Raw genomic sequence first — 23,729 nt, forward strand, 5'->3', positions numbered from 1 at the left:
GCTTTGCAATCTTAATGCTTTGAGTCCAGCAGGACTTTTGTTGCCCGATGGTTCCTCCCTCCCTCCCTTCAAATTTCTCCCCTGCCCTGTGTGATGCTTCCCATCTCTGATGTGAAATTTCATTGATTCTGGCAAAGATGCTCTCTGTACTGTGTTCATTGTCTGGGATTCGTGTCCATTCTCACGGAAAGAAATCTTGATTCCCTGACTGGGAACTGAACTGAGGCAGTGCCTGTAAAAGCACCGATCCATAATCACAAAGCTACGAGGGAATTGTCAGGAGTAGGCATACCGGGCCCTTGTTTCATCGAGGTCAGTTCCCCTGGACTGGGATTGAAATGCTCAGAGAGCTACTCTGATAACTGCAGTTAACCGATAAGGACGTGTGGTAAATGTGATGTTCGGGTCCTGGGAGGGTAGAATACCAGGTGAACAGGGTTCCAGGTGGATAGGTTGCGAAATGGGAAGGGGCTAGGGTGCCATGTGGATAGCATGTCAGCAATTAAGCTGGAAAGAGGGGTTTGTAAGTGATGAGATTTTTAGGTTATGTCTAAGTGGTTGGGAAAAAATTGTGTCCTATGGAGTCAGGAAGAGTGGGTATGGGTGAAGGACCGGGCGACATGGTCGGGTCCAATGATATGGGAAGGGAGGACTGTGTCCTGGGTGGTGAGGGTGAGACTGTCCAAGCAGGTTTGCATAAGGGTAACGGTACCCCGGGTGGTGAAGTGGAGTCAGGTGGGTAAGGGGTGCAGTGGGTTTGGGTCCACTGGCAGAAGAAGGTTGGTGCAGATCCTAGTGGGAAAGGGAATCTTTGGTTGTGAAGGGGCTGAAAGGGATTCAGGCCAACGGCAGGGGAAGGGGGAGAGAAATGGAACTTGAGTCCCAGGTAACAGTATGTCAGGGTCCGAGGGAGCAAGTCTCTGGTGGACATGTCATTGGAGATGTGTGATGATACTTCCCACCGACCCAGCCATACCCTAAAAATTCATCACTTCCATACCTAGGCACATTGACCAGTCTAGCTTTTCCTGAGTTAGTGCCTAATTTCATCAGCACCCTCCCAATCTCAAATTTAAGTGGAGACTTTTGCAGGGTTGTAGGTGTAGAGGAACGACACAGAGGAATCTTCAGTTTTCCAGGGACCTCCTTAAGCAGGGTCCCTGTGTGCAAATCCAATCTCTGCTTGGGATTATATCTGGCTTCAGAGAATCTGGAGCATTAAATGTGCTCATTCTAAATTGATTGGAGAATTGGAGGATGAAGGGAGCAGCGTTAGTGTGGGAACTGACCACACAGACCTTGTTGTAACATACCTGCAGAAAATGCTGGGAATACACAGTGAGTAATGGATCCACTTCAATGTGGACTCAGTGCTATTGGTCCCCAGGAACTTGCTATTCTAATTCCTTGATTCACTGCAGTAATTTTTAATTCCAGGTTAGAATTAATGAAGCCAGAGCTGCAAACATGTGTCACGTTCACATCCGATGAAATAATAACAGAAACAGAGATTGCTGGAGAAACTCAGCAAGCCTGGCAGCCTCTGTGGAGACAAACCAGATTACTGGTCCAGAGTTTACCATGCTTCAGAACTCTGCTTTCTCCCCACTGGGTTTCTCCTGCAATTTCTGTCTTTTTTTCCGATTTCCACCATCTGCGATTCTTTGCTTTCTGTCAATGAAAGAGAGACAGGTCTCACTCAACAGCCACTAAACATGATGAGGAGAAATTTCTTCACTGAGAGAGCAATTCTGCAGCCACAGAAAGTGGTTGAGGCCAAGACTTGAAAGTTTTCAAGAAGGACTGTGATAAACATGATATGGGTAAAGCTATCTATAGGTACGGGGAGAAAGCAGGTCCAGACTATTGATTTGGATAATCAGCTCAGATCATATTGAATGAGCTGAACAGGTTTCATGGATTGAAGGAAGCAGAGCAGCAGGAGAAAGATTCAACTAGAGTAGGTGCCATGACCAGAGGAATGCAGAGGTGGAGAGTTACAGTGTCCTGGAGTAGACCTCACACTGAATACCTCACTCTGACCACTGAAAGTCAGTAGCTTGTGGAGAGGCATTCCAGTTTGCCTTCTCGCTGTAACCTTGAAGTCAGTCGGCTGTATGCCTCTGAGACTAATATTTATCACCCATCAATTTATACTCCCCACACTCATCTCCAAGGGGGTTATTTTCACTTGTGAGGCCTGGACATCGTAAGCTGGCCAGTATTTTTATTGCTCATCCCTAGTTGCCCTTGAGAAGGTGGTAAGGAGCTGGTTTCATGAACCGCTGGGGTCCAAAAACTGTGGGTTGACCCCAAAATGCCCTGAAGGATGGAATTCCATGGTTTTGCCCCAGTGACAGTGATGTCATGATGGTGGGTGGCTTGGAGGAGACCTTGCAGGAGGTGGTGTTCCAATGTATCTGCTGCCCTTGTCCTTTTAGATGGAAGGGGCCATGAGTTCGGAAGGTGCTGTCAACGGATCGGTGGTGAATTTCTGCAGTGCATCTTGTACATTGTACACACTGCTGCTGCTGAGCATGGATGGGGGAGAGAGGATGCTGGAGGACGTGGTGTCAGTGACTGTAGGTTGCTTTGTCCTGGATGGTGTCAAGCTTCTTGAGTGTTGTTGGAGCTGCACCCATCCAGGCAAACGGGGGGCATTTCATTCCACTCCTGGTTTGTGGACAGGCTTTGGGGAGTCAGGAGGTGAGTTATTTGCTGCAGGATCCCTAGTTTCTGACTTCCCATGCAGCCACAGTGTTTATGTGATCAGTTGAGTTGAGTTTCTGGTCTATGGTAACCCCAAGGATGTTAATTGTGGGGTGATTCAGTGAAGGGAACACCATTGAATGTTAAGGGGACGGTGGTTATATTTTCTCTTACTCCAGATGGTCGTTGCCTGGCATTAGTGTGGTGTGAATGCGACTTGCCTCTTGCCAGGCCATGCCTGGGTATTGTCCAGAACTTGTTGCATATGAAGATGGACTTTTTTAGTAGCTGATGAACCATCAGCCTCCCATCACAGTCCTGATCAAACTCAGCAACTCTCTGCCATGTTCCAGTGGCTGAGAGCCCCAATCCACTGCAGGCACTCCATTGTTCAGGCCATTGCTCCAATCAGAGACAGAGAAAGAAACAGAGAGAGAGAGAGAGAGAGAGAGAGGAGTGGGGAAAGGTACTGAGCTCAGTTGCAGCAAACAGGGACTGGTGTAGTGCAGGGGCTGTTGCAGAAAAGGGAACAGCTTTCTCCAGCTGTACAAAGCCCTGGGTTGTTTACTTGGGAAACTAAGTATAATTCTGGGAATAGCACCTTCGAAAGGATCAACATTGATCTGCAGTTGTTTTCTTCAAATCGAATAGAGGCAGGCTTCACTCAAAATCCACTCACTGTGATGAGAAATGTCTTCATCTAGACAGAGCAATTCACGGCCACAGAAAGTAGTTGAAGCTGGAAGTACAGGATATTGTGGAATCACCAGAAAGTCAGTGCTGGGATATCAGTGGATGCTCTAGTCTGTATAAACATGAGGTCAGTCAAGACTGCGGACAGGCCTTAACACCCAGGAAGTTGCGTTCCTGATCACCTCTGTCCTCACCGACCTACATTCTCACCCACTCAAGTAATATCTTTATTGTAAAATTTGCCCATTTACTTACAATTCCTCCATGGCCTACCCGCCCCCCCACCGTCTCTGTAAGGTCCTCAATCCCATTGACATCTGATAACTCGGCACTGCTCACATTGCGGTATCTTGTGGATTCCCAATCAAATTTCGCCTCCACTGATGACCATGTTTTCTGTTGCTGAGGTCCCGAGCGATGGAATTCCCTCCCAGCATTCCTCTCTTTCTCTCTAATCTAAAACATTGCTCACTGTCACATCTTGGTCTAAAAGGCACCTTGAGTTGTTGCATTACACTAAAACAGTTGCAAAAATGTTTTTGTGGGGTATATGTGGGTTATAGTTAAAGGATAACAGTTAAGACTGGGATGAGGAGAAATTTCTGCACCCAGAGAGTAGTGGACCTGTGGGATTCTCTGCCGCATTTAGCACTGAATCAAAGCACTGAATGCTTTCAAGAAGGAGACAGATATTGTCCTTATTATGAAAGAGATGTCAGTATATGGGAAAGAGGGGGGGACAGGCGACTGGGTTGGACCAACGAGGTAAAAACAATGACTGCAGATGCTGGAAACCAGATTCTGGATTAGTGGTGCTGGAAGAGCACAGCAGTTCAGGCAGCATCCAAGTTGGATGATCAACCAAGATCATATTGAATGGTGGAGCAGGCTGAAAGTGTCACATTGCCTATTCCTATTTCCTCTCGGTCAATCGCCCCTGTCTGGGCCCCTCATAACCTTCTGCACCTCAACCATTTCCCCACTCCACCTTCTCTGTTTGAAAGAAAATGACCCAAACCTATCTTGCCTCTTTTCATACTGAAACTGCTGTGTACCTGGCAGCATCCTGGTGAACTTCCTCGACACCCATTCCAGAGCAACCCCGTCTTTACAATCCGGAGGTCACTGGAACTGCAGACACTGCTCCAGCTGTGGACTAACTAAAGTTTCTTTGCTCCAAAATAACCTCACTGCTCTGATAGTCTAAGTGGGAGAAAGTGAGGACTGCAAATGCTGGAGATCAGAGCTGAAAAATGTGTTGCTGGAAAAGCGCAGCAGGTCAGGCAGCATCCAAGGAGCAGGAGAATCAACGTTTCGGGCATCATTCCTGAAGAAGGGCTTCTTAGGGCTCCTATTAATATGCCCTACCACCTTCAAGGATCTGTGGATACAGCTTCTCTGTCTCACTGAGATTCACAGTGTTCTATCATGTACTTAGTACTCACACATCTTCAAGAACGTATTCACCTCAGACTTTACAGAGTTGAATTCTATCTGCCACTAATCTGCCTGGTTGGGACGAGTAGCTGGGTAAATCAGGAAAATCCTGATACCTATTTACCCAGCACCTGCAAAACCCATCGCTTATCAATTTCTTGGGTTTTTTTTGTATTTTCTGCTCCTGCTTCCCAAGATTGGATCAATGATCTGCATGTGTTTGCATCAAGCGGCTCATTGACCTGGGAGCTGGACGCCAAAGAAAGCTGGAGGTCAGACAAGGACAGAAGCAGAAAGAGACGTGATTCTGAACGTGTTTAGAATTTTGCCGGCATCCATTGTTCTGAGGGAGGTATCAACTGCCAGAAGTTGTCTTGCAAGATTCATGGGAGCTCCAGTGGTTTGGTTTATGGTGGGTTTTTTAAATACAACATTGCACATAGGCACTTTGTGGGACAATTCCCAGCAACAACTGTCATTGGCTGAACAAGCTATTGTGTTGTAATGATATCTGCATTTTGCAGGGGAAATTTGTGGTTGGTGAGATTGATCTGGAATTAAATGTGGCAAAGAGATGGTGATGATAAGCCAATTGCTAGTCTTGCAGCAGCTTCTGAAATCCCTTGGACATTACAAAATGTTTAATGTACTGTCATAACTCACAAACAACAGGAGAGCAAAGGCACAGCTCTCTTCAAACTCTGAAATTCGGTGGATATTAACTTTGCTAAAGACGACTCCCATCACCTAGACTGGAGGACTCAAACGGCCTCTCACTAAAATATGAGACGATATTACAAAACAATATTGTTTTCTGAGAGCAGAGATGGTCAAACTATGTCCCAGTGTTCAGATGTGAGCCTTGAGAATGAGCTATCAGGCCCACCTATAAACAGCACCATGACCCTTTATTCCCGATTTGAAATAATCCACTATTGGTGGCTATGCCTTGAGCTTTCTGGTCCCTAAGTTTTCTCTCGAAACCTTTCAACTTCACTTTCCACCCTTTGAAAGATCCTTATAACCTCTCATGTCCAGCTTTCCTTCACCTGAACGACTATGTCCTTATGAGCCTGTCAAACTCCTTGGGATATTATACAGTGTTAGAAACTCGGCGTAATTATAAATTATTTTTATAGGTGTGCCTTTGCTCACCTGTTATTTTTATAGTTCAGTCAGTTCTGATCACTCACTGAGCAAGTGAGCCCGTATGAATGTAACCCAGAGAGACAGCTTGTTCGAACAGACTTAGAAAGAGAGCTCTGAACTGGCCACTGGACTTGCTATTCTCCACAATCAGAGAAACTTGGTTCTTTCCAAACATTAAAAATTACTGCAAAAGAGTATTAAAGGCGATGTGTTACAGTGAACTGCATTATTTGATGAATTACAGCAAAGGAGTGGGATTGTACATTAAATTCAGAAATTCACCAAAGATCCTTAGACAACACCTTCCAAACCCACGACCACTTCCACCTAGAAGGACAAGGGCAGCAGGTACTTGGGAACACCACCACCTGCAAGTTCCCCTCCAAGCCATTCGCCACCCTGACTTGGAAATATACTTCGGTTCCTTCACTGTCTTTGGATCGAAATCCTGGAATTCCCTCCCTACCGGCATTGTGGGTCGACCCACAGCAAGTGGACTGCAGCGATTCAAGAAGGTAACTCAGCACCACCTTCTCAAGGGCAAATAGCGATGGGCTATCAATGCTGGCCAGCCAGTGACGCCCGAGTCCCACAAATAAATAATGAATTTTAAAAAATAATGAGAGGAAAAGAGAGCATCTTGAGAGGAGAAATGAATATGCAAGAGAAGGCACTGAATCTGTAACAAGGAGAGAGAGAGAGGGGCTGTGTGTGGGTCAGGGATTTATAAATTTCAGAGAATAAAAGGAAAAAGGATGCACCTTAAAAACAAGAATAGTCCTTTCTGAATTTCCATCCTGTACTGACAGTGATGAATCTTGTTAACCCCTTTCTACAGGGGATTGGGAAAGGATTTGCAAACAGGATACACAAATCAATAATCCCACTGAGATCTCATCGAATCAAAGCCAAATTCTGATGAGGATGGAGAAAGGAATGTCTGTGGGTAAAGATTGAAATCATCATTGTGACTGGAAAATTACTGAGACCACCCACCACCCCCTCCCCATTTAGTTGGAATAAGGTGAATGGAGTAGGGGGTGGGTCTCACGAACACATTGAGCAGGCACAAGTGGAGGAAGATTTAATTCTATGATTTAGATAAGGAGACAGCTTAGCCCAGTGAGCTGGGGGAATGGAGGGAAGCAGGAGTGGCGGGTAATCAGATGTCTTAGTCTCAGTGATAAGGAAGCTCCATGAACTCCTCCCACTTGGTGTTAGGTGTGAAGATGGAGCAGACGACAGCGAGAGAGCCTTCAAATGCAACTAACTTGTGTGCTAGAGATATTCAGAAGTTTCCACACTGGATTTAACACCAAGGTGATTGATTTAGTCTTATCCAGAATATTAAAATCTATCACTGTGCTGAAGTTGTTTTTTTGAAAAAAAGACACTCAAATGAAGATGTTTCAGACCTGGATGTGACAAACAGAAACATTCGATCACTGTCAGCACCTGTGAACTCGCTGGTGTGTCAGCAGGTTGGATGACTGAGTGAATCCCTTCCCACGTGCAAGGCAGGTGAATGGCCTCTCTCCAGTATGAACTCGCTGATGTTCAGTGAGGTGCGATGACCGCTTGAACCCAGTCCCACAGTGAGAGCACCTGAATGGTCTCTCATCGGTATGAATGCGTTGATGGAGCATCAGTTCCCTGGAGCCTTTAAAGCACTTCTCACAGTCGGGACATTTAAAAGGTCTCTCCTCAGTGTGAACACGTAGATGACATGTCAGTTCCCTGGAACTTTTAAAGCACTTTGTGCAGTCTGGGCATTTGAAAGGTCTCTCCCCAGTGTGAACTCGCTGGTGTCTCAGCAGGTCGGATGACTGAATGAATCTCTTGCCACACTCTGAACAGTTGAATGGCCTCTCCCCACTGTGAACCTGCCGATGCCTCAGGAAGCTGGATGAATCAGCGAATCCCTTCCCACACTCGGAACAAGTGAATGGCCTCTCCCCAGTGTGAACTTGCCGGTGGGTCAGTAAGTTCGCTGACTGCGTGAATCCCCTCCCACAAATGGAGCAGGTGAATGGCCTCTCGCCGGTGTGTCTGCGCCGATGAGTTTCCAGTTTCGATGGGGAAATGAATCCTTTCCCGCAGTCACCGCATTTCCACGGTTTCTCCCCAGTATGGCTGCATTTATGTTTCGACAAGCCAGATGACTGGCTGAACCCTCGTGCACACACAGAACATGTGAATGGTTTCTCGCCGTTGTGTACAGTGCTTTGTCCTTCCATGTTCAAAGGCCCATGATATTCTGCTCCTGAAGGATATGGTGCCTCTATCAGGTCTTGACACTATGTATCATTTGAACTTCCCGCCTGCAAATCCACCATTTCCAAAACCTTGTAAAGTTAATTTAAAACAAGACAAAGCAACTGATAGAGAACCAGAAAAAACACAAAGGGAGTTTGTGAAATGGAGCAGAATGAATCTGGACATTTGTGGGTTCACTAACATCCTCTTGGAGGGGATCCCTGGAAACTACACTGAGAACACACACGACTCTGTGGTGTACAGATGAGAGCAGTGAAGCTGATGTATTTTATGCAGATGTCAACAAAGCCTCTGACAAGGTCCCACATGGGATACTGATAAAGAAGGTGAAAGTACATGGGGTCTAGGGTAATAAGAATAAGTTGGATCCAAAGTCAGTTGAGTGGTAGGAATCAGAGGGTGGTAATAGGAGGCCGATTGTGTGACTGGAGGCACAGTCCAGTGCCGTGCCAAAAGGTTTGGTCCCTTATTCTTCAGGATATATATTTATATATAAATGAAACAGATGAGAATGTGGAAAGCGTGAGAAGCAAGTTGGTAGATGACACAAAGTTTGGCTGATAGTTATTAGTGTGGGAAGCAGGACTTGGGTTACAGGAGTCTATAGATGGGTCGGTTAGAAGGGCACATCAGTGGCAGATGCAAATTAACCTTGAAAGGTGATACATTTGGGAAGAAGTAACAAGGGAATAGAGTATTCAGTAAATGCTCAGAGATACAGAGGTATCTTGGGGTGCTTGTCCAAAGGACCTGGAGTGTGGCAGAACAGGTCAGTGGAGTAGATAGTAAAGGCATAGGAGATACTGCCCTGTTTGAATCATAGCATAACGGTTATAAGAGCCGGTAGTTGAACAAACCTTTGATTTGGCCACAACTGGAGCATTGTCTGCAGTTCTGGTTGTCTCACTCCGGGAAGGATGTGATTACAATGGAGAGGTTGCAGTGGAGATTCACCAAGATGTTGCCTGGAATGGCGCATATTAGCTAAGGAGAGACGCTGGGCATGCATCTTCGTTTCTTTGGAGGAAAGAAGGCTGAGGGGGCACCTGATACAATTCTACATGATTATGAGGACAATAGGCAGGTTGGATAAAAAGGAGCTGTCCCTTTAGCTGCATTGTCAATAATAAGGGGACATAATTTTAAGGTGATGGGCAGGAGGCCTCAAGTAGATTTGAGAAATCAACTGGTTTTCACCCATAGGGTGGTGAGAATTGGAATGCACTGCGTTGGGAGGGCAACCTTTAAAGTAGACATGGATGGGCACTTGAAATATTTTAAAAATCAAGTATTTGGCCCATAGACCAAGGAGGAGAGAAAGAAGCAGCGTGTACTGAGGAGCAAAGAAAAATGCCTTTAAGATCTGCAATTCAATGTGAATATTGACAGAATTTCTCAATTCTACAATCCTCAACACTGAGAAAGACAACCTCTCAGCTTATATATGAGAAAACTATCACCTCCAAGACTCCCACCACTGAGTTCACCACTGTGGAGAGAATTCTCACCTTCTCCACTTGAGAGCAGATATAAGCCACCCCATCCAAGCTGCTGGGATACCAGCAAGTTTGCAAGCAACTGAGAGTGTTGGATTTTTCTGTTCACCACATTGAGGACTGAATTTTGTTCACTCTGACATTTGGGGCTTATTACCAGTGGTGTTAAAGAATGTTAAAAAGATGAGCCTTAAAGACTTGTGTCTTTATGCATGAAGTGTTCACAATAAATGAATGAACTAGTGATACAAGTCAATATAAACAGAAATTATTTAGTTAAGAATACAGCTGCAGCGTGGTCAGGAAATGGGAACTGAATATCCAGGGGTATGCAATTTGCAGAAGGAAGACATAAATAAAAAGCCAGTGAGGTAGAGGACATTAGTACAACACTGAGGAAGGAGATTAGCTCCATCGCAGTGAAATCTGGATGACCAGTATAATTGGATTGAATGGTAGAAGAGGCTGAAAGGGCCGAGCGGCCACCCCACTCCTACTTTGTCTCTTTGTGATGTTAAAAAGCCCCTTCACTGACTTCTAATTAATATTCTGACAGTTAGTTTAATTTGTTTGTAACCTTTACTCTCCAAATAATGAATCATCCTTTAGGTTTTGCCCAGGGCATTGTGAGATGGTCAGAAGCAGTGATTTCATTGCTGTCCTGGCTATTTGGTTATTCAAGATGCACTGCCCACTATGTGGTCGGCTTGAGATTTGTAGGTCCAAAGACAGATTACGGATCTGCCCGTTCTGTTTGGGGGCTGGACCCCGAGCTTCCAGTCACTTATCAATTGAATTCTCTGCTCCACTGTCACTCTGACCACTCCGTCCTGTCCTCCTTCCAATGAACCTCATTGGGAGATGGGGAAGGGCAACTCAATTTTCCATCAGAAAATTTAAGCATTTCATTGGGAGCAGGAGGAGGCCAATTGGCCCCTCAGGGACCTTGGACTTCGTGAAAAGAACAAAAACACAAAAATAACAAGGGAAAGGAAGGAGAGCAGTGGGAGGGTATGACAGAAAGGAGAGAACTGGAAGAGGTTGGAGTAGGGCGAAAGATTGGGTGGGATTCGGGGGAGGAGTGCTATGAGAGTCAGGGTAATGATAAGGTTTAAGGAGAGCTGTGAGAGTTAGGATGGGGTGGAGGAGGACAAGAGCTGTGAGAATTCAGTTGTGGGGCTCAGATAGGGACAGTTCAGATAGGGATGAGGTGAGGAGGAGAGCTGTTTATTTGGGTAGGGTGGGGTCACCTTGCTATAGGAATCATATTATTAAATTGAAAAGGTTACAGAAGATTTACAAGGATGTTGCCTGGACTGGAGGGTTGGAGTTAAGGGGAGAGGCTGGATAGGCTGGGCCTTTTTTCCCTGAAGCACAATAGATTGAGGGGTGACTTTATAGGGCATATTAAAATGAGAGGCACAGGTAGAGTGAATAGCAAGGGGCTTTTCCCTTGGGTAGGGAAGTACAAAACTAGAGGGCATAGGTTTAAGGTGAGAGGGGAAAGATTGAAAAGGGATAAGAGGGTGGTGCATATATGGAAAGAACGGCCAGTCACTTATCAATTGAATTCTCTGCTCCACTGTCACTCTGACCACTCCATCCTGTCCTCCTTCCAATGAACCTCATTGGGAGATGGAGAAGGGCAACTCAATTTTCCATCAGAAAATTTAAGAATTTAATTGGGAGCAGGAGGAGGCCAATTGGCCCCTCAGGGACCTTGGACTTCGTGAAAAGAACAAAAACACAAAAATAACAAGGGAAAGGAAGGAGACGTGGTAGATGCACTTCCATTTAAAAGACATTTGGACAGATACATGAATAGAAAAGGTTTCGAGAGAGATGGAGCAAACACAGGCCTAGCTGAGTTTGGGAAACCTGGTCAGCATGGGTGGGTCTGTTTCCATGCTGTATGACTCTATAAGGAGAAGGAGAGCTATGAGTAGAGGAGAGAGTTGTTGACAGTGCAGAGATTTCATTTTCCACTGGGTTTACAGGACAGCAATCAGATCCTGAAGGGCAGATAGTTAGGCCACTATTCCAAAGACGGGGATTGTAAGGGGCCTCACAGATGTTCATCCTCATGTGGATCTCCACTGCGCCCATTACTGTCTCAGTGCTCACAAACTCAAAATTCTGGTTCCAGCCCTAACTTAGGCAAAGAGAAACCTATTTCCATTTTGTGATGGCACAAAGATAAAGGGACACAGTCAAGATTATCGGCAAGTGATACAAGGGAAATGGAATGGAAATCTTTTTTTGTTTGAACAGAGAGTGGTAATCACAAGAATTTTCTTGGCTAGAGGCTGGTGACAGCACAGACGATCAGAGATTAAAAACATTATTTAAAGCAACACTCAAGGGAAATAAACTTGTAGGGCTTTGGGGATAGAAGAGGTAAATGCTGAGTGCTCTGCAGAGTTGGCATGGACCTGGGAGTGGGTTTTGGTGGTGTTGGTAGTGGAGGGATTGGAGGGAAGGAGAGATGTGAGAGTCCATCCTTTCCGAGTTGGGGCACCCACACCTGAACACAGTTCTTCATGTGCTTTTCCAGACACACCAATACCTAAAATTGTTTCCCCAAAACAGAATGGACAAACCTTTTTGGTTTTTTTTAGATTAGATTAGATTACTTACAGTGTGGAAACAGGCCCTTCGGCGCAACAAGTCCACACCGCACCCGCCGAAGCGCAACCCACCCATACCCCTACATCACCCCTTACCTAACACTACGGGCAATTTAGCATGGCCAATTCACCTGACCTGCACATCTTTGGAGTGTGGGAGGAAACTGGAGCACCCGGAGGAAACCCACGCAGACACGAGGAGAATGTACAAACTCCACACAGTCAGTCACCAGAGGTGGGAATTGAACCCAGGTCTCTGGCGCTGTGAGGCAGCAGTGCTAACCACTGTGCCACCGTGCCGCCCATGCCGCACCGTGCCGCCCACCGTTTCTCAGTGAGAATCCAACCAGGGTCCTGGTGATTCGAGTGACTCTGTCCGATCTTGATGTTGTTATGATCCCAGCTGAGAACAATACTGGACAAGTCAGATCCCAGAATGAAACATGACATAATCGAGCATAATTCAGTTTTTTCTCTCAGTTGCTTACCATGGTGGTCAGCCAGCGAACATGTTCACTGCCAATGGTCTTTAAATACAAGAACACAAGTTTCAAAACTCGTAACAAACAGCAAAAACATAGATCCACTATTCTTCCCAATAATATCCCTTTCAAATCCTTAAACATTGAGATATTAAAAAGTTAATTTGCTCTGCTGACCTGCAAGAAATTGAATGCCCTGGTGGGGTGGGGTGGGGGGGGGGGGGGGGTAAGGTGGTGTGTCTTTGTCTTATAGGTGGAATGTGGGAGGTTCACATGGCCATTTTCATCCGGAAATCAATAAGAACATTACAGTTGGAATTTGACTACTCCCACAAAAACACTATTTGTAACAGATGTGACTGTTAAGGGCTGATTTGCATAACATGGTTTCTGGAGATGGGGTGGTCACTGCATTGCACCTTAAGGACATGTGACTATGAGGGGATGGCTGAGGGTTGTCTTGTGGGCAGTACTAACTGTGATGTTGAGAGTTTTGTATCAAAGAAAGACTGTTTCCTTTGTTCAGGGGGAGCTTTTGCCACAACCCCGTAAGGTCTGCGAGGTGTATGTTAAAGGTTCATTGAGAAAGCCTGTATTGTATTCTGTTTCATAGATTTGGTTGCTTGATCACAGAAGTTGGTGTGTTGCACTTACATCAAGTGTGCAAGAACCTCAGGAGTAAAAGAAGCTAATAGATGGTGGCAGCAGAGGGGTTCCAACATACACGGAGCTTGCAGGTGGACTGAATAAGCGATCATCTGAGTCTTGGTTGCATGAGACAGATGGGCCCCACAAGGTAAGCTTCACCATGACCTCTCTCTAAACCTACCACTCAGACAACCCCTCGTCTCCTGGGACTTGGTGGTGACGGAATCTGGGAGGTATCTCACACACCTGCACACCAACGAAGCTGGGTTATAAAAAGGGGTGAATCTGGGTTCGAGTCCTCACCGTTAAACCTGGGTTAGAGTCTCAGGGTTGAACCTGGGTTAGAGTCACAGGGGTGAATCAGTGTTATAGTTCCACGGTTAAAATCTGGGTTCGAGTCCCAGAGTTAAAAAGGGGTTAGAGTCCTCTAGTGGTGGGATTTGAGGTTCCAGAGTAAAGAAAAAGTTTAGAATTTGGTACTTCTTAAAATTGTTGCCTTTGTCTGCCATACCTTCCCTGAGAAGTACTTTTAGGACAACATGGCATCACTGGAAAAAGGGGGAGAACATGGAGCCAGTCTGCTCGGATCCTGACAGTAAAGTACATTGACTGCCAGGGAAGCTTGGTTCGGGTTTTTGTTGTGGGAATCTCAGTTTCTGGGCTGTGGACTCGACTCTGTTCTGACTTTCTTCTGGGGGTAGGGAGTGGCATGGACTGTCACACCACATGGTCTGCTGTGAGGGCTTTCTCTTTTTATAAGTGTAATTTCATTGAGAGGATGAAAACAAAACAACGAGAAATGCTGAAACTAAGGGTCGATGGTGGGGGGGCGGGTAGGTTTCAATGTAAATTGTGCTCTGCTGCAAGTGTTTTATATTTAAATATTTTGGTTTGTTAAAATAGTGGTTTAGAAAATTCTTTTAAATAACTGTTCTGCCTTGTTTGAATCAGGACCTCAATTCAATGTGTTTTGTGGACTATGTAATGGGGCAGGTTTTGCTTTTACACTGAAATTGTACAACAGTACGTCCTTTTTAAAATAAGCATACTTGCAACCTTAAAACAAATTGTTGGAGTGCCTTGAGGCCCTGATTTGTTTGAACTCCTACAATGCCTGTTTTAAATGGAACAGTTGGGTCAGTGGCCATGCTTTAGCCAGGCGAGAGTATTGGATTATAATATCTTTGCTGTTGTGTTTTTAATGCAGAATGTTAGCAAAAAGAAGAGTGCATTTTGAATTTAATGTGTTGTAAGATTTTAGAGAATATTAGAACTTGAGGCTGAGCTGTTTAAATTCTCTTAATTATTGTTAAGACTTCATTGGCCCCCTTCATATTGCAAATTCAAAAATGTTGATCTCTACCAAAGTTGCCACTGTAATTCCGACTGTTTCATTTGGGAAGTTTCATTTGGAGAACATATTTTAAAATATTCAGCATTTGTTTCCCATGAATATTTGAGATTTAAATCTGAACTGGAACTGCATCTTAAATGGCAAGAGCACAGGAAACATTTTATTGTTTTCTTGCTGTTCCAGATTTTGGAAATACTTTTCCTGACAGCTTTCACATTAGCCAAGTATCAATTTGTTAAAGGAAACTAATTTTTGAATAACCCGAATGAGGTACACGAGGGTTTGACTTTAGGACCATTGATAGTTGTTTATGAATGACTGTAAGGCCTGAACAATTCAATTTAGAAGTTTATGGATTATATAAAACATGATAATGTCTTAAAATAGTGAACAGAGTAACAGACTTCAAGGTGACTGAGAATGTTGAAATAGGCAGACACAGTTTAGTAGTTAAATATGTGACTGTCTTCATACTGATTACCACCTTGGCAAGGAAGGAATGAGAGAGGAAATGCAGAGATACTTTCAGCAGCTAACATCTTCTCTTCACTTTCTCCTTTCACAGGTAAAGCGTGCCTTCAGACCACTGCCTACCTCCACACAATCTGATCCAACGAATTCAATCAGCTTCCCCAGTCATGGGTACAAAAAGTGAAGAAATTAACAACGATGAAGAGGAGCTCAGGACGCTTTTCATCAGTGGCATTCCTACGGCCATTAAACCACATGAGCTTTACCTTGTCTTTCAATCATTTAAGGTTCACTGATCAAGCTAACATCACAACAGCCTTTGTTACATTTGACTGCGGAGTGGGAGCAGAAGCAGCAAAGCATGTTGTGTTCACCTAGCCGGCAGTTACAACTGCTGCACTCAGTTGCGCAGGGATCCTCCATCTGAAGCATCTCCGCGAGGATGGAAGTCTCGTCAGTTTTGTTATGTATTTAACTGCCCTTATCCAAGAATTCAGATTTCTCTGTGGAGTGGTGTGCAACGACAGACTGAATTTTGTTTTCAGGTTGCACTTTTTTCAAGGAGATTTTGGATAACTGGCTCATTTCCACTCGACTTGGAGCGGATGGAGTGGTCACTCAGGATGATGGATTTAAGAAATTTACTGGTGTACTTTTTTTCCACGTGGGAGGATCCTAGAAATTCTATTTACTGCACGGACTAGTAATTACTGCACAGACTAGTAATAAGAACATTACAGTTGGAATTTGACTACTCCCCTATAGTTACTAAAGCCATTTGCAACAGATTTGACCATTAAGGGATGATTTACATTACATTGTTTCTGGAGGTGGGATGATCATTGCATTGTATCTTGAGTGGCATGTGACTATGAGGGGTTGGCTGAGGGTTGTCTTGTGGGCAGTACTAACTGTGAAGCTGAGAGTTTTGTATAAAGGAAAGACTGTTTCCTTTGTTCAGGGAGAGCTTTTGCCACAACCCCATAATCTCTGAGAGGTGTGTGTTAAAGGCTCCTCCAGAAAGTCTGTCCTATACTCTCTTTAATAGATTTGCTTGCTTGTTCAAAGAAGTTGGTGTTTTGCAGTTGCATCAAGTGTGTAAGAACCTCAGGAGTAAAAGAACTTAACAACATTACCACACTCTTTAATTTCTTGCCCAACAGATTCTTTCCTATCTTCTTCCGTGGATGGCTGAAGTAATTTGAAGAGATCTAACTAGTTCTGATGGTCGAAATCTCTTTCCAGTTCGAACAGCGTGAAAACTGGTAAACATGCGACACGTTGAAGGTTTCACATGCTAACAATCCCAGGTATGGAGATTTTGTTTCTAATCAGGAGAAGCTGAGGAGGTTTGGCATGTTATTTGGAGAGGAATGAGAGGAGACCTTATTGAAACAGAAGCTTTCTTTTATGAGCTTGAGAAGTTGGATAGGGCTTTAAACGAAGCAATGGGGTCCTTCAGCATGGAAACTCAAATGAAATATTAAAGAGAGGAGGGCTCAGGAGAGGTTATTAAAGTTTCCACAACAACAGTGACGATGGAAAGGGACAGAAACCTAACCTTAGGCATAGCAGATAAGGGGACAACTATGAGGAGCGGGGGATAGTCGATGCAAGATGAGGCTGCTCTACTTTAGTGTACATAATATACACAACAAAGGTCTTGGAGTGCAGATTGAAATTGGTGGATACAACATTGTAGATATCACAGAGATCTGGGGAGACAATAGCCTAGTGGTGTTATTGCGTGACTATGAATGATGTGTTAATGATATAGAAGATGGTATTAGCAATAACATTAGCAAATTTGCAGATGATACTAAGCTGGGTGGCAGGGTGAAATGTGATGAGGATGTTAGGAGATTACAGGGTAACCTGGACAAGTTGGATGAGTGGTCAGATGCATGGCAGATGTAGTTTAATGTGGATAAATGTATGGTTAACCATTTTGGTGGCAAGAACAGGAAGGCAGATTACTACCTAAATGGAATCAATTTAGGTAAAGGGGCAGTACAGAGAGATCTGGGTCTTCTTGTATACCAGTCAATGAAGGTAAGCATGAAGGTACAGCAGGTAGTGAAGAAGGCTAATAGCATGCTGGCCTTCATAACAAGAGGGATTGAGTATAGAAACAAAGAGGTTCTTCTGCAGCTGTACAGGGCCCTGGTGAGACCACACCTGGAGTACTGTGTGCAGTTCTGGTCTCGAAATTTGAGGAAAGACACTCTGGCTATTGAGAGAGTGCAGTGTATGTTCACGAAGTCAATTCCTGGAATGGCGGGATTACCTTACATTGAAAGACTGGAGCGACTGGGCTTGTATACCCTTGAGTTTAGGAGACTGAGAGGGGATCTGATTGAGACATATAAGATTATTAAAGGATTGGACACTCTGGAGGCAGGAAACATGTTTCCGCTGATGGGTGAGTGTCGAACCAGAGGACACAGTTTAAAAATACGGGGTAGACCATTTAGGACAGAGATGAGGAGAAACTTCTTCACCTGGAGAGTGGTGGCTGTGTGGAATACTCTGCCCCAGAGGGCAGTGGAGGCCCAGTCTCTGGACTCATTGAAGAAAGAGTTGGATAGAGCTCTCAAGGATAGTGGAATCAAGGGTAATAAGGCAGGAACAGGACACTGATTAAGGATGATCAGCCATGATCATATTGAATGGTGGTGCAGGCTCGAACGGCAGAATGGCCTACTCCTGTACCTATTGTGTTTTGTCAGGGGACCCGGGTTGGATTCCCATCATGGCAGATGGTGAAATTTGAATTCAATAAACATCTGGAATTAAAAATCTAATGATGACCATGAAACCATTGTCAATTGGCAGGAAAACCCCACGTGATTCACTAATGGTCTTTAGGGAAGGAAATCTGCTGTCCTTACCTGGCCTGGCCTACATGACCAATGGAATGTGGCTGATTCTCAACTATAGTCAATGAGGAAAGGGTAATGACTGCAGGCCTACCCAGTGATGTCCACATCCTGTGAATCAATAACACAAAAATGGTTGGAAGGGGAATATAGGCTAGGAACTAAATATCCAAGGGTACCCATCCTATCCTATCCAAAGGATGGACAGAGGAGGCAGGGTTGCCTTGTTGGTAATACATGAAAATAAATCAACCACAAGAAACAATAAAGGTTGGGAAGCATAGAATATGTGTGAGTCGGTTGAGGAACTACAAATCCCTCAATGAGAGTTATGTACAGGCCTACAAGCAGGAGTCAGGAGTCAGGATGCAGGACAGAATGTAAATCAGAAGATAGAAAAGGTGTGTAAGAAAGGCACTATTACAATAGTCACGGGGGTATTTAATATGCAGATGGACTGGGAAAATCACATTGGCAGAGAATCGCAACAAAAAGAATTTGTGGATTGTCTTCAAGATGGCTTTTTGGAGCAGCTTGTGATAGACCCTACAAGGGAACAGGCAATTCTGTTGCTGGTGATGTTTAATGAGACAGAATTGATTAGGGAGTACAAGGTGAAGGGATGCAAAGGAGGTGGTGACTACAACATAATAGAATTCATCCTGTGGTTTGGAATGGAAAAGCAGGAACCAGATGTGTGTGTATTACAATTATAGAATCATAGAGTCATAGAGATGTACAGCACGGAAACAGACCCTTCGGCCCAACTCATCCATGCCGACCAGATATTCCAAGCCAACCTAGTCCCACCTGCCAGCACCTCGCCCATATCCCTCCAAACCCTTCCTATTCATATACCCATCCAGATGCCTTTTAAATGTTGCAATTGTACCAGCTTCCACCACGTCCTCTGGCAGCTCATTCCATGCACGTACCACCCTTTGAGTGAAAAAGTTGTCTGTTAGGTCGCTTTTGTATCTTTCCACTCTCACCTTAAGCCTATGTCCTCTAGTTCTGGACTCCCCCAGTCCAAGGAAAAGACTTTGTCTATTTACTCTATCCATGCCCCTCGTGATTTTATAGACCTCTTATAAGGTCACCCCTCAGCCTCCGATGCTCCCAGGAAAACAGCCCTAACCTGTTCAACCTCTCCCTATAGCAACAATAATTACAAAGACATGAGGGAGAAGCTGGCCAGAATTAATTGGAAGGGGAGCCTAGCGGGGAAATTGTGGAACACCAATGGTAGAGGTTTCTGGGGATAAATCAGGAGACACAGTAGCAAGTTATCCCAAGGAAGAAGAAACATAGTAAGGGGAGGATGAGGCATCCAAGGCTGACAAAGGAAGACAGGGACAGTATAAAACCAATCGACAAAGCGTACAATGTGGTGAAGATATTAGGGAGCCTTTAGAAACCAACTGAGGATAACTAAAAAACAGGGGGTTGGGGGAATGAAATGAAAATACGAGTCAGCCAACTGGTAAATTAAAATAAAATTGCAAGAACTTTTTTAGATATATAAAAGAGAAAGGGAAGAGTGGACATTGGATTGCTAGAAAATTAGGCTGGAGCAGTCATAATGGGGATCAAAGAAATGGCACAAGAACTGAATAGGTACTTGACATTAGTCTTCACAATGGATGACACCAGCAGCATACCAGAGGATCATGGGGGCAGAAGTGCGAGCAGTGGCCATCACTAAAGAGAAGGTGCTGAGGATGTTGAAAGGTTAGAAGGTGGATAAATCACATCAACCAGGATAAATTACGTCCCTCGGTTCTGAAGGAGATAGCTGAGCAGATTGTTGCGGCATTGATGGTAATTCTTTCAGGAATCATTGCAATCAGGGAGGGTCCCAGAGGACTTGAAACTGCCTCCTGTTTAAGAAGGGAGGGAAGCAGAAGATGGAAACTCATAGAGCAATTAGCTTGACTTTGATTGTTGGTAAAATTTTAGAATCCACTGTTAATGGGATTACAGAGTGCTTGGAAGTGTATGGAAAAATAGGGCAGATCAGCACAGCTTCATCAAGGTGAGGTCTAAATCTCACAAATCTGTTAGAATTCCTTAAGGTACAAATTAGATAGAGGGTAGCCAGTGGACGTGATCCATTTGCATTCCCAGAAGGCTTTTGACAAGGTACCACACAGGAGGCTGCTAAGTAAGGTAAGAGTCCAGTGTTGTTAGGGGCAAAGTATTGGTGTGGATACAAGAATGGTTGACTGGCAGAAGGCAGAGCATAAAGATAAAGGGATCTTTTCAGAATGGCAGCCAGTGATTCGTAGAGCTCTTCAGGGGTCAGTGTTGGGTGACAGTCATTCCCATTCTACATTGATGATCTAGACAAAGAAAATAAGGGCATTGTTGCTAGGTTTGCAGGTGAGACAAAGAGAGGTGGAGGGACAGGTCATTTTAAGAAAGTCTTTCTGGAAATCCAAATCGATCATGTCCACCTGGCTGACCTTTGCTTGCTCATTACCTCCGGAAAGGCAGCAGAAGGACTTAGATACTCTAAGATAGAGGGCATATCATTGGCAGATAGAATACAACATAGGATAATCAGAGTCATTGAGTTATACTGCACGGAAACAGACCCTTCAGTCCAACTTGTCCACGCCGACTAGATATCCTAAACCTAGTTTTGACCTCTCCTACTTTCGGGAAAATACTTTGCTTTTCACTTTATCTATGCCCCTCATTATAATTACAGCTTCAATAAGGTCCCCCTCAATATCCTACACTCCAGTGAAAAAAGTCTCATTTTTACAACTCAAACCTTCTGCTCCTGACAACTTTCTGATAGATCTTTTCAGAACTCTCTCTGGTTTAATAATATCTTTCTTATAACAGTGACCTGAACTGCAAACAATACCCCAGAGAGGCCTTACAAATGTCCTATACAACCTCAATATGATGTCTCTCAACTCCTATACTCAAAGGTCTGAGCAATGAAGTCATTATTTTAATCTTAAGAGAATCATGAACCAGGACTCCCACGTCCCTTTGTGTTTCAGACATCTGAAGCCTTTCGCCTTTTCGAAAACAGTTTAAATCTCTATTCATTCTATCAAAGTGCATAACCTCACATTTTCCTACATTGTATTCCACTGCCACTCCTTTGCCCATTGTCCTAGCCTACTTAATACCTTTTTCAGCCTCTCCACTTCCTCAGCCTGCCCCTCCACCTATATTTGTGTCGTTTGTTAAATTATCAATAATGACTGCAGTTCCTTCGCTCACATTGTTAATATAGAAGGTGAATCATGTGGTCCCAAAACTGACCATCGTGGAACTCCATGAGTCACCAGCTGCCATCCTGAAAAAGATCCCTTTATTCCAATGCTCTGCTTTCTGCTAATCAGCCAATCTCTATCTGCGCTACTTCCTCATCCCTAACACCATAGGCTCTTATCTTATTTAGCTCACTGCTGTGCAATACCTTGCCAAAGTCTTTCTGGAAATCCAAATCATTCATATAAACCTGGCTGTCCTTTGTTTTGCTTGCTCATTACCTCCAGAAAGAATTTGAACAGGTTTTGTCATGTATGCACTTGATAAAGAGTCGAGAGTATGGTGCTGGTCGGGCAGCATCCAAGGAGCAGGAGAATTGACGTTTCGAGCATCAGCCCTTCATCAGGAATGAGGCTTGAGGTTCTGAGATAAAAATGGGACGGTGGGGGGTGGGGTTTGGGGGTAAGGTAGCTGAGAATGGGATAGGTAGGTGAAAGTGAGGGAGAAGGTGATAGGTCGCAGGAGGTGGAACGGATAGATGGGAAAGGTGATGTAAAGGTCAGAAAGGCAGTGCCAAGTTGGAAGGGGAAATGAGGGAACTGGTGAAATCCACATTGATCCCGTGTGGTTGCAGGGTCCCAAGGCGGAAAGGGAGGCGTTCTTCCTCTAGTGGTAAGGGTTTGGCGGTGGAGGAGGCCCAGAACCTGCATGTCCTTGGCGGAGTGGGTTGGGGGCGTTGAAGTGTTCAGCTATGGGCGGTTTGAAGGTGAGGGGGAAGGTGATAGGTCAGGCAGGAGGGTGGAGCAGATAAATGGGAAAGGTGATGGACAGGTCAAGAGGGCAGTGCCAAATAGGAGGCTTGGGACTGGGTTAGTGTGGAGGATAATGCACTTGATGAAGCCGTGCTGACTGACCCCTATTTTAATGTGCACCTACAAGTAGTTTGCAATCTCATCCTTCACAATGGACTCTAAAATATTACCAAAGACTGATGTCAGGCTAAATAGCTGATAATTTGATGTCTTTTGCCTCCCTCCCTTCTTAAACAGGGGTATTACACCAGTCATTTTCCAGTACAACCAATGCCTCCACAATCTCCTCTCTGTGGGCGGCATGGTGGCACAGTGGTTAGCACTGCTGCCTCACAGCGCCAGAGATTCGGGTTCAATCCCCGCCTCAGGCGACTAACTGTGTGGAGTTTGCACGTTCTCCCCGTGTCTGCGTGGGTTTCCTCCGGGTGCTCCAGTTTCCTCCCACAGTCCAAAGACGTGCAGGCCAGGTGAATTGGCCATCCTAAATTGTCCGTAGTGTTAGGTAAGGGGTAAAGGTAGGGGTATGGGTGGGTTGCGCTTCGGCGGGGCGGTGTGGACTTGTTGGGCCGAAGGGCCTGTTTCCACACTGTAAGTAATCTAATCTAATCTAATCTGTATCAAGAGCGAGGACTGTAGTACTTCTGGTCTAGGTGATTTATCCACCTTCTGACCTTTCAGATTCCCTATCACTTTGCCCATAGAGATAACAACTACATGTACCACTGCCTCCTTGACTGTCTTGAAGTTCTGGATGCAAAACACCTATTCTGTTCCCCTGCCGTCTCTTTGTTCCTTGTTCCTTTTTCTCCAGCCTCATCGTCTGGCAGTCCAATGTCCCCTCCTGCCTCTCACTCTAACCTTTTATATAATTAAAAGAAATACTTGTCATTTTCCTTGATATTACTTTGGCTCGTATTTCATCTTCTTCCTCTTATTGCATTTACTTTGTCTTCTGCTGTTTTTTTTAAAGGCTTCCCACTAATCTTTACCACTTTATATGCTTTTTCTGTTGCTCTTATGCTGTCCCTGCCTTCCCTTGCCTTACCCCCTCAGTATGTTTTGTCTTCCTTGGTTTCCTCCCATAATCCAAGGTTAGGGTGAATTGGCCATGCTAAATTGCTCATAGTGTTCAGAAATGCGTAGGATAGGTCAGGGGTAAATGTGGAGTATAGGGCAGGGGAATAGGTCTAGGTGGGTGACTCTTCAGAGGGTCAATGTGGACTTGTTGGGCCAAATGGCCTGTTTCCACACAGTAGGGTTTCTATGATGATTCTATGAAAGCCCTATCCACAGCCTTACTTTCATGATTCACAAGGTCTCTGGTCTCAGCTTGATTCAGATGGAGCAGATCCCATTCAAAGAGCTCTTTCCTTCCCCAGTACTGATGTCAAAGTCCCATGAATTTGAACCTGTTTCTCCTACATCAATCTCTTTAATATTATTAACCCTGTTCCAATGAGC

General features: G+C 44.7%; 1 protein-coding gene across 1 annotated transcript; it reads right to left on the minus strand.

Moving 5' to 3' along the window:
• Positions 1-7,436: 7,436 nt before the first annotated feature.
• LOC140456894 (uncharacterized) lies at positions 7,437-8,276 on the minus strand. The gene has a single exon (XM_072550803.1). It carries the CDS (start codon positions 8,223-8,225, stop codon positions 7,437-7,439), a length of 789 nt encoding a protein of 262 aa, XP_072406904.1. The 5' UTR covers positions 8,226-8,276.
• Between the last annotated feature and the right edge of the window lie 15,453 nt (positions 8,277-23,729).

This window comes from Chiloscyllium punctatum, chromosome 31, assembly GCF_047496795.1.
Source record: "Chiloscyllium punctatum isolate Juve2018m chromosome 31, sChiPun1.3, whole genome shotgun sequence".
NCBI lineage: Eukaryota > Metazoa > Chordata > Chondrichthyes > Orectolobiformes > Hemiscylliidae > Chiloscyllium > Chiloscyllium punctatum.

What these genes read in the sequence shown, in the direction of transcription:
- LOC140456894 (XM_072550803.1), bottom strand. Translation starts at nt 8,225, where the DNA reads ATGGAAGGACAAAGCACTGTACACAACGGCGAGAAACCATTCACATGT.